Below are 9,492 nucleotides of genomic sequence, written 5' to 3' on the forward strand. Positions count from 1 at the left end.
GTTGAAATGTTCACACCTGGAACGTATTTTGGAAGAGGATTCTTCCAGGGGCGGCACGGTGGAGGGGTTGTTAGCACGTCTGCCTCCCAGTTCTGAGGACTCAGGTTCGAGTCCAGGCTCGGACCTTCCTGGGTGGAGTTTGCATGTTCTCCCCGTGCCTGCATCGGTCTTCTCCGGTCTCCTCCCACATTCCAAAGACATGTATGGCAGGTTAATTGGGCACTCCGAATTGTCCTGAGGTGTGCTAAGTTGTGAGTGTGGATGGTTGTTTGTTTCTGTGTGCCTTGCGATTGGCTAGCAACCAGTTCAGGGTGTCCCCCGCCTACTGCCCAGAGCCAGCTGAGATAGGCGCCAGCACCCCCCGCGACCCTTGTGAGGAATAAGTGGTCAAGAAAATGGATGGGTGAAGGATTCTTCCAAAAATAACGCGTCGGCTGATGTCGCTACTCTGTCTGGAATTACAGACGGTGAGCATATTACAGTTTTTTTGCATTAAGTCTACCTGTGAGCAATGTTTTTCGTATGAGCGTTGGACTGAGCATTTGTTTGCCATCTTTTGCACTGGTAAAGTCATAAAGTCATTTAGAAAACTCAAAAGTACTGCACTGAGAGCAAACTACGTAAAAAAAAAAAAAAAAAAAAAAAGTACTTCAAAAAGTAAGGAGCGCTATCTTACGTTTCTTCTGTTACGGCCAACTTCAATGCAATTTTCACGAAAAACATGAGTGATTTAAGCCATGATCTCAGTCAGAAGTAATGAGAGCCTCTCGAAAGAATACATTTCACTGTGAGCATCAGTCATTCTGAGTTTATTAGACAACAAAGAGGTTATATTTACAGATGACATAGTTAAACATACAAGGAACACAGGGTAGGACGAGATAACTGTTTCACGTCTTCCTTCTTCCTATTCCCTTTTGTAAATTGAATCCGTCAGATGCATCGTGGAGTTTAAAATGTTAATATCAAAGCTTTTTCTACATCATGCATGCTCTACCAATGTTCAGATGCGTACCGAGCCCTGACTTTTCAACTGTGATTGCGCCTATCAGCTTGCATCTTCCTTAGTGTGGTTCAAAATAAACACCAAAAAAATTGCCATTTGTCATTGCCCTCCAATTTCTGCATTTTTTTTTTGACTGATTCAAACAATTCCAAATTTAAACTGTTTATCTGATCCTTAATTACTTTTTTTTTTTTTTACATATTCACCTCAATTCCAATTTAAACATATTGAGCTCATTCTATGTCATTCAATCTATGTCATTCCACAATTTTCCATTGAGCCTCCTCGCCTTCACATGCAATTTTTCCAGAAATGTTATTCTCTATTTCAAAGGCAAGTTAATTATTTTTTGTGTTGTGCTTGCCACGACACCACAACAGCCACCAGCATGCCCCGGCCACAAATGAGGGCTGAGACTAACTCATTGGGAAAGTGCCACCCAAGACGATTACATTTGGATTCAAGGATGATCATTTGAATGAAACCAGGTCAAAGACAATTCAAACTGGAAGAAGATAGGCGACAGATCAACGATGTTTACTTTTATCCGTCAGATGCAGCTACGCTAGCTGAGTAAACCGTGAAGCTAAACTAGCTAATCTTCAACACTTGGCCACAACAGGCTTTTAGAAAACACAAAAAGTACAACATCAAATAAAAGATGAGACATAGAATCATACTTTTTTTTTTTTTTTTGTTAATAATTATCTTAGTAAATATTTGAGGGATCAAACCTTTACATTTTCATTTAAACCTTCTTCATTACTACGTTCTTCACCAGCACACTTGTGTCTCTTGACATTATACTTCTGGGAAAATCTTTGCCTACAAACTGAACAGTCAAAAGGTTTCTCACCAGTGTGTGTTCTTGTGTGTCTTAATAAAATGCTCTTGTCAGAGAATCGTTGGCCACAAACTAAGCAGACAAAAGGTTTCTCACCAGTGTGGGTTCTTGTGTGATAATTTAAGCTTCCTTTCCAAGAGAATCTGTCACCACAAACTGAACAGGCAAAAGGTTTCTCACCAGTGTGGGTTCTTGTGTGAGTCCTTAAGTGTCCCTTCCGAGAGAATCTTTGGCCACAATCGGTGCAGGTAAAAGGTTTCTCGCCAGTGTGGGTTCTTGTGTGTTTTGTTAAGCTTCCCTTCTCAGAGAATCTTTGGCCACAATCTGTGCAGGTAAATGGTTTTTCACCAGTGTGGGTTCTTGTGTGCCTTGTTAAGCTACCCTTCTCATAGAATTTTTGGTCACAATATGAACAGACAAAAGGTTTTTCACCAGTGTGGGTTCTTGTATGATTAATTAAGTTTCCCTTCTGAGAGAATCTTTGGTCACAGACTGAACAAGCAAAAGGTTTGTCACCAGTGTGAATTATTGTGTGCTTCCTTAAGCTTCCCTTCTGAGAGAATCGTTGATCACAAACTGAACAGGCAAAAGGTTTCTCACCAGTGTGGGTTCTTGTGTGCCTTCTTAAGCTTCCCTTTCGAGAGAATCTTTGGCTACAATCCGTGCAGGCAAAAGGTTTCTCACCAGTGTGTGTTCTCGTGTGTTTTGTTAAGCTCCCCTTTTCTAAGAATCTTTTGCCACAAACTGAGCAGACAAAAGGATTCTCGCTAGTGTGTATTCTCATGTGTTGTCTGAAACAACTCTTATAAACATAAGCTTTCCCACAGTGAGAACATTTCCAGCGTTTGTCGGTGTGAGATGTCATATCACGTTCAGACTCCTCCTCCTTATCACCATGTGACAATGTGTCGTCACTATCTGACAGTGGAGCCAAGAGGTCGTCTGCTTGTGATCCTCCCTGGTGGTCTCCATCACCTGTCGTCATGGCTTGATATGAGCTGCGACTTGGAAGCTCCACCCCTCTGCTCGCCTCATTTGAACAGTCATCGTCACTATTCAAATGGACACAAGTTGATGGCAACTCCTCCTCCTCCTCTTTGATATAAGGGTGCTTGTCTCCTTTCTCCTCCATGTTGGGGTGCTCTGGCTCCACCTCCACTTCTTTTTTGATGTAAGGAGACTGCTCCTCCTCTTCCTCTTTAAAGTGGGTGACCTCTTCGTCCTCTTCTTCCTCTTTAATGTGAAAGGGCTCCGAGTCCTGCCACTCAGGACAAACATCTTCACTGATGTCTGCATGACACAAGAAAACAAATACATATGGTATTATTAGGGCTGGGTATCGATTCAGATTTCCAGGATCAATTCGATTTGATTGACAAGGGCCCGATTCGATTCGATTCGCAACGATTTTCGATTCATTGGAGGAATTCATGCAGCACCTGTTTTAGTCAAAAGTACCAGTGCTGCAAATAGTAGAAACTTCTTTCTGTAATTTAATGTATTAGTAAAAATAGGAGTATTTACATTAAAAAATTACATACATTGCAGTTACTTTAATACTCTGTTTTATTTAAAATGGCCTTATAAAAACAATAACTAATTATTTAAATCAATTACAACCACAGTACAGGCTGTGTAAAAAAAGTGACAAAAAACACTGACACTCACGACATTCACATTGTTGTTTTTGTGCAAATGTTCCCGTGGTGGTTAAGGGGAGGGGCTGGGTGGGGAGATGATTGATACTGGCTTCCTCCGTGTAAGTGACATGAGCTCGGAAGCATTTGTTTGTGTGTGTTGGATGTGTCGTGTGTGCGTGTGTGTGTGTTGGGGGTGGGGTCGATATATCAATACATGGTTTTATGTATCGATATTGGGATATGAAAAGGCATATCGATACGATATCGATATATCGATATTTTGAACCTAGCCCTAGGTATTATGTAGGGCTGCACGATATTGGAAAAAACTGACATTGCGATTTTTTTATTGTCTGCGATATATATTGCGATATTAAAAACATAATTATTTTCACCAGATGACTTGAATAGCTCTGTTTGCGAATAATTTGGTTAAAGCTAGTTTAAACACCGCTATTACCAACACTGGTCAAATGTTATTTTTAGTTTGTGCTGTGAGCTGCTAAAAACGAATGGCCGTAATTAGGACACCCCAAAAGTTTCAAATTAAATGATGCGCAACGCTATATTGTTCTCCGCAGTATGTGAATGCAAACTAAATATGCCACACATAGCTTTTAATACCAGGAACTCCTGGTACCAGGAATTCAAACTTCTTTGGCTTGTTGGTGTAAAAGGAGTAGTTGAATGAAGTTAAATCAGCGTTAATTAATTAAAGTAACGTGTAGTTTCACAGGGATTAATTGTCACAATTTGTCAGCGCCACGCTATTTATTTTGTATATTTATCAAAATTACTCGTGTGTACTTTTTGCCGATACCTGACATTTCCTCACATCCAGGCATTTCTGATAATTCCGCAGTACGTTGAAAACAAACGGTGTATTGTCAAACGGCATTTCATCACATTTTCAAATCAAAATAATCCTCACAAATCGAATTACAACGATCCAAAGTCCAATGCTTTTCAATAAGAGGAGACAGACAGACGGCATAATGTAATTAAAGTATATCCTCAACAAGTGATAGTAAGTGACCCAACCTGCTCTGTGAACCACAAATCTTGGCTTCATCTTGCAAATGACGCACACTAGTTGTCGTTGTCCTCTTTTGCTCCACAGTTCCTCTTCGTACTTGTGGCGTGTTGATCACAGACGCGTCTCGTTGTTAGCATCTTAGCAGGCTAAGCTAAGACATGCTAGGCCCAAAATACTTTAAGTGGACACGAAATTCAACAAATTATGTTTTAGTCCAGTGCATCAAAGTGGACTTCCCAAGTCGAGGTTTAGCACGATAACTAGAATACAAATCACAATGAAATTTGGCGAAGCGCGATGCGTATTTGCCCCTCGTCGTAGTCGTTTCTTGCTCCTGTGACTGTATAGTAGTTGTCGTACCCTTCTTCTTCTTGTAATTTCTTTGGCCGTTAGCAAACAACGTAATGATGCATTTCCGCCACCTCCTGTTTAGGAGTGTGGTGTGGATTGTACCCTCTCTATCAGCTTTGCTTGTCTGAGATATAGAAAGAAAATCATATTCCTAACACTTATTTCCTGGCTTCTTTTGTAGAATACAATGTTTAAAAACACATTTTCTCTAACAAGTTTAGCTAGCTTTTTTTCTGTCTCATATTTCATATTCTCGACAAGGGCATTCACTATAAACATCAGAAAATTGGTTAATAATAATATTTTATGTTTGGATTAGTGACAGTAGCCATAGTAACCTACTCTTCTTTTTCCTGTGATTTTGTCGGAATATGCCAATACGCCGATTTGGGGATGATGCTAAAATTCTCGGTGATATTTGCGTTTTAAATTCCAACCGGGTTTGATGTCGTCCTTGTTATGAACATGTACATTTGTAGTTAAAGAATGTCACTCCCAATCTTCTAGTAAGACCAAACTAAAGTGCTTTATTTATTTATTTATTTATTTATTTATTTATGTATTTATTTATTTTTTTTCATAAAGATTACCTTATCACCCCACGGCATTGTTGCATTATAGTCTAGTTTTGTGGACGATAGTTTGATAGAGATAATCTATCTGTACGTTGGTTTTGATTGTTATTTATTTTATTTTTACTTAAAATAACAGCTTTCTGCTTATGTTGAGTATGTTTTGTACACAATGTATTTTTTAATGTAATTTTGTATCCCCCTAGCGTTGTTTTCTGTTCATAAATGGAATGTGTGATTTTTTTATTTTATTTTTTGTCGCTGTGAATTGAACTTCTTAAATAAAGTTATATAAAAAAACAACAACAACAAAAAAACGAGTGGCTGGGGATGATATTCTTACTGCAACGCCGCGAGGACAAACGTTGATCACAAGCAATCGCGCGACAGACTAAACCGAGTAGCGAAACGTAATCTTGTACTAGGTAAACAAATCCCATGAACGCGTTCAGTTATATACATCTTATTTGAAGTGGATATTCTCACACAGTTTCCGTTTTGGATTTTCACAGTTTGTCCAAGTGAAGTTGCCGTACATCGTAGCCTGCGGAGCTACCTCCGCACATCAACCACAGGCGTTTCTTTCTGCATGAGTTTGCACCGAACGTACAAGTACACGCACGAATCATCGATTTAGTACTTCCTACGTCAACCACTACTTTACTGGACAAAACCAGTATTAAATTAAATCGGTTTAAGTTGTCGCGGTGCGAGTGGAAGCTTCTCGGCCTGTAGCTTAGCTTTACGCAGACGCGTTTGTGATCAACACAATACCCAGCGGAGATCAAGTGTGAGCGTGGAAGTGTTGTGATTGTCTTGTGAAGATGTGTGCAAGGAGGACAGCGGATTACGAGAAGGGACCTTATTATGGAGCGAAAGAGGACAACGAGCGACAACGTCAACCACTGAATGCGGATTGCAAGAAGTCCCGAGTGTTACCCACAGCAAGTTTGTACACCCCCCCCCCCCCTTTTACTTATTCAAACAAACACGCGCACATGTACATGTATTACATATATATATATATATATATATATATATATATATATATATATATATATATATATATATATATATATATATATATATATATATATATATATATATATATATATATATGTTTACAGCAGAGCTCAAAACCTTCATTTTCCATGACGGAACGAATCCTTGGCAATAAATGATGCAAGGGCCGTCATAATTTGCTTTGCCTTTAATATATTAAATATAGTCTGTTGTATCTCTGTCTTCAGTATATTTCTGCATACAGTATCCAAGTCTGTTCACAATCAAGATACCATCAATCAAAACCTCACTCCTCCATCTTTGAGAGCTTAAGCATACCAGATCGTTCAGCAGTTCACAGGACTCGGGCGACTCCGGGCTTCGTATCTCATGCGCCTCATGATCTCGAAGCAGGAAGAGATGACAGCCTGTGCAGAATTTATAGTCCAAATGGCATCTCTAATGTTGCTCTCCTCCTCTTTGCACAAGTGTAAACTGGTTGCAGTACAGCGCAGTTCTCACGGGTAATTCATTCATTGATGCGTCTGCTCACTTTGTTGCATTGTGAGCTATATACTGACATTACATTTTGGTCTGATTCACCAAGGAACACCTGAGGTGGTTGCTTGGTGCACTTTTTTATTTATTTATTTTTTTTACCCAAATCCACTGACTTGTGTGGATGAATACACCAGCCCGACGTTGGCCAGTGTGACCAACGTTCAATCGTCTGTCGCATTTGTCTCGCCTCATTTCTACCACTACAGCTTGCAATTAGCTATCAAGTTATGCTTACAGCTCGTAACAATATATATCCTCTCTTCTCTGAGGTGTTCTGTGTTTTGCGATAGTTGAAGTACATTTCTATAATTGTGTTTGTCTCTTTGCTCTGAGCACGTCTCATCTCGTCACCTCGAAGGGCTCTCTGGTGGGAGGCACTGATGTAAATAAAATGGAGGACTAAGCAGGCTGCATTGAGACAAATGAGATTTAGCTCATGTGTCTTTGTCTTCTTGTGCCTTGCAGGTTTCAGTAAAGTGCTTCATACTGAGCAGCCAGAGCCTCCATACATTAAAGAGGAAGAAGACAAAAAGTCCCATCACAACAAAGAGGAGAAGTATGACTTAGAACACATCCAAGAGGAAGAGCAGTGTGGAGAGTCCTCCCACATTAATAAGGAAGAGGAACCACACTCCTTTTGCGTAGAAAAAGATGAGGAAGGGTTCATACAAATGAAAGTGGAAGAGGACAAAAAGTCCCACCACATTAAAGAGGAGAAAGATAAGGTACCACACATCAAAGAGGAAGAACAATATGGAGGGTCCATGGACATTAAAAATGAAGGGGAACCGCACTCTCCTTGCATTAAAAAAGAGGAGGAAGAATTCCTGAAAATTAAAGTGGAAGAGGAGGAGGAAATCATCAAGGTTCCATTGACTGGTGACCTTCTGACAAGCGAAGATGAAAATGACGTTCTAAGTGAGGAGAGCAGTGGGGCGGAACCTCCAAGCAGTTGCAGCTCAAATCAACACATAACGGGTGGTGGAGGATCAAAAGCAGACGGCCTCATACCTCCACTGGCCGATAGTGCTGACCCAACATCATACTCTCCTAACAGTGATACTGATGATGATGAACAAGCTGAAGGTGATATGACGGGTCACACTGACAGCAAACGCTGGAAATGTTCTCACTGTTGCAAAACTTTTCTCTACAATTCTCATCTGAAAAGGCACATGTTGAGTCACACCGGAGAGAAACCTTTTCCCTGCTCAATTTGTGATGAAAGATTCAGTCAGAAGGGAAGCTTAAGAAGGCACTTAAGAAAACACACAGAAGAGAAACCTTATACCTGCTCAGTTTGCGGTAAACAATTTGCTTGTGTAAGTTATTTGACAACACACACAAAAACGCACACTGGAGAGAAACCTTTCTCCTGCTCAGTATGTGGTCAACGATTTGCTCAGAAGAGATACTTAATAAGTCACTCAAGAAAACACACTGGAGAGAAACCCTTTTCCTGCACTGTTTGTGGTCAAAGATTCTCTCAGAAGGGACACTTATTAACTCACACAAGAACCCACACTGGTGAGAAACCTTTTGCCTGCTCAGTCTGTAGCCAACGATTCTCTTGGAGGGATACTGCTAAGAGACACAAGTGTGTTGGTGAGAATGGCAGTGATCGATGAATATCTCGCCCGCCGTCCGAGGAGCATGCTTGTACTCAACCTTGCTGGTCATTTCATTCTCAGTGCATTGAATGGCTTGCTACTGGACTGCTATGTAGAAGACCGTGACGCTTTGGCTCTCAATCAGGTAGGCTTCAATGATGCCATCATGGTTGATATGAAAGATGGCCCTCTCTCACTCCTCTTAAACCACCTGTCCTCTCTCAAGAATGTTCCTTTTTATCCTCAAAAGAGTGCTCCTTCTCTTCCATTGAGTGTTCCTCAGTTCATTCACTATGGCAGTAGACAGGAGGCCAGGACAGCACAAGCCCAAGGCATTTGCAACAGCTGTGTGATTGATCGTGATTGATTCAATGCCCTGAGAATGAAAATGATCTAGATGAATAAGAAGTCATAATGTTTAATTGCAAAACTAATGACTATGACTTGTATTTCATGCACTTTTTTATAAAAAAAAAAGCTTCCTGTGAACAAGTTTTAGCACTTGTACTAAAACACTTGTTGAAATACCTTTGCTTTGTCTGATGTTTTTTTTTGATGTGCATGTCAAATAATATGAAATACCTAGCACGATTCTAAAAAATTCTAGAAAAATGTCTCATTTGCAGATGATACCACGCTTTACTGTGCTGGCAAAAATCTTAAACAGCTTCTGAATACTGTTGAAAGTCACAAAATGTAAACACAACATAAACAAATGTGTCATGGACCTGTAAATTCAAAACATCCTCTTCGTTATCCCTGTACCTAGCAGGGCGCCTGACTGCACAACCACTGCGTATAACAGGTTGGTGTTTTGTCCATTGTAGATGGAGGATCAATAGATGGGAGCACTTGTGCTGGTTCCACTTG

The 9,492-nt window shown here is 40.3% G+C and overlaps 2 protein-coding genes across 3 annotated transcripts; one reads left to right on the forward strand and one right to left on the reverse strand.

Annotated features, from left to right (window-relative positions):
• Window positions 1-786: 786 nt before the first annotated feature.
• LOC144026661 (uncharacterized) lies at window positions 787-4,886 on the reverse strand. The gene is made up of 2 exons (XM_077533533.1): window positions 4,532-4,886; window positions 787-3,140 (listed from the first exon to the last, which is right to left on the reverse strand). The coding sequence occupies exons 1-2, from the start codon at window positions 4,560-4,562 to the stop codon at window positions 1,735-1,737; spliced, it is 1,437 nt and encodes a 478-aa protein (XP_077389659.1). The 5' UTR covers window positions 4,563-4,886; the 3' UTR covers window positions 787-1,734.
• A 1,003-nt stretch (window positions 4,887-5,889) lies between these two features.
• Window positions 5,890-9,068, forward strand: LOC144026669 (uncharacterized). Of its 2 annotated transcripts, XM_077533570.1 has the most exons (3): window positions 5,890-6,397; window positions 7,478-8,617; window positions 8,704-9,068. In XM_077533570.1, the coding sequence occupies exons 1-3, from the start codon at window positions 6,274-6,276 to the stop codon at window positions 8,709-8,711; spliced, it is 1,272 nt and encodes a 423-aa protein (XP_077389696.1). In that variant the 5' UTR covers window positions 5,890-6,273; the 3' UTR covers window positions 8,712-9,068. The 2 variants fall into 2 exon arrangements, with proteins under 2 accessions (XP_077389696.1, XP_077389686.1); XM_077533560.1 differs by having other exon boundaries at window positions 5,891-6,397; window positions 7,478-9,068.
• Window positions 9,069-9,492: the final 424 nt, after the last annotated feature.

Source organism: Festucalex cinctus, chromosome 1, assembly GCF_051991245.1.
Source record: "Festucalex cinctus isolate MCC-2025b chromosome 1, RoL_Fcin_1.0, whole genome shotgun sequence".
Taxonomy (NCBI): domain Eukaryota; kingdom Metazoa; phylum Chordata; class Actinopteri; order Syngnathiformes; family Syngnathidae; genus Festucalex; species Festucalex cinctus.

Coding starts and splice junctions, on each gene's coding strand:
- LOC144026661 (XM_077533533.1), bottom strand. CDS start 4,562: ATGAAGCCAAGATTTGTGGTTCACAGAGCAG. Junction 3,141..4,531: donor ATTTGTGGTTCACAGAGCAG/GTTGGGTCACTT, acceptor TGTGTCATGCAG/ACATCAGTGAAGATGTTTGT.
- LOC144026669 (XM_077533560.1), top strand. CDS start 6,274: ATGTGTGCAAGGAGGACAGCGGATTACGAGAAGGGACCTTATTATGGA. Junction 6,398..7,477: donor CCGAGTGTTACCCACAGCAA/GTTTGTACACCC, acceptor TGTGCCTTGCAG/GTTTCAGTAAAGTGCTTCAT.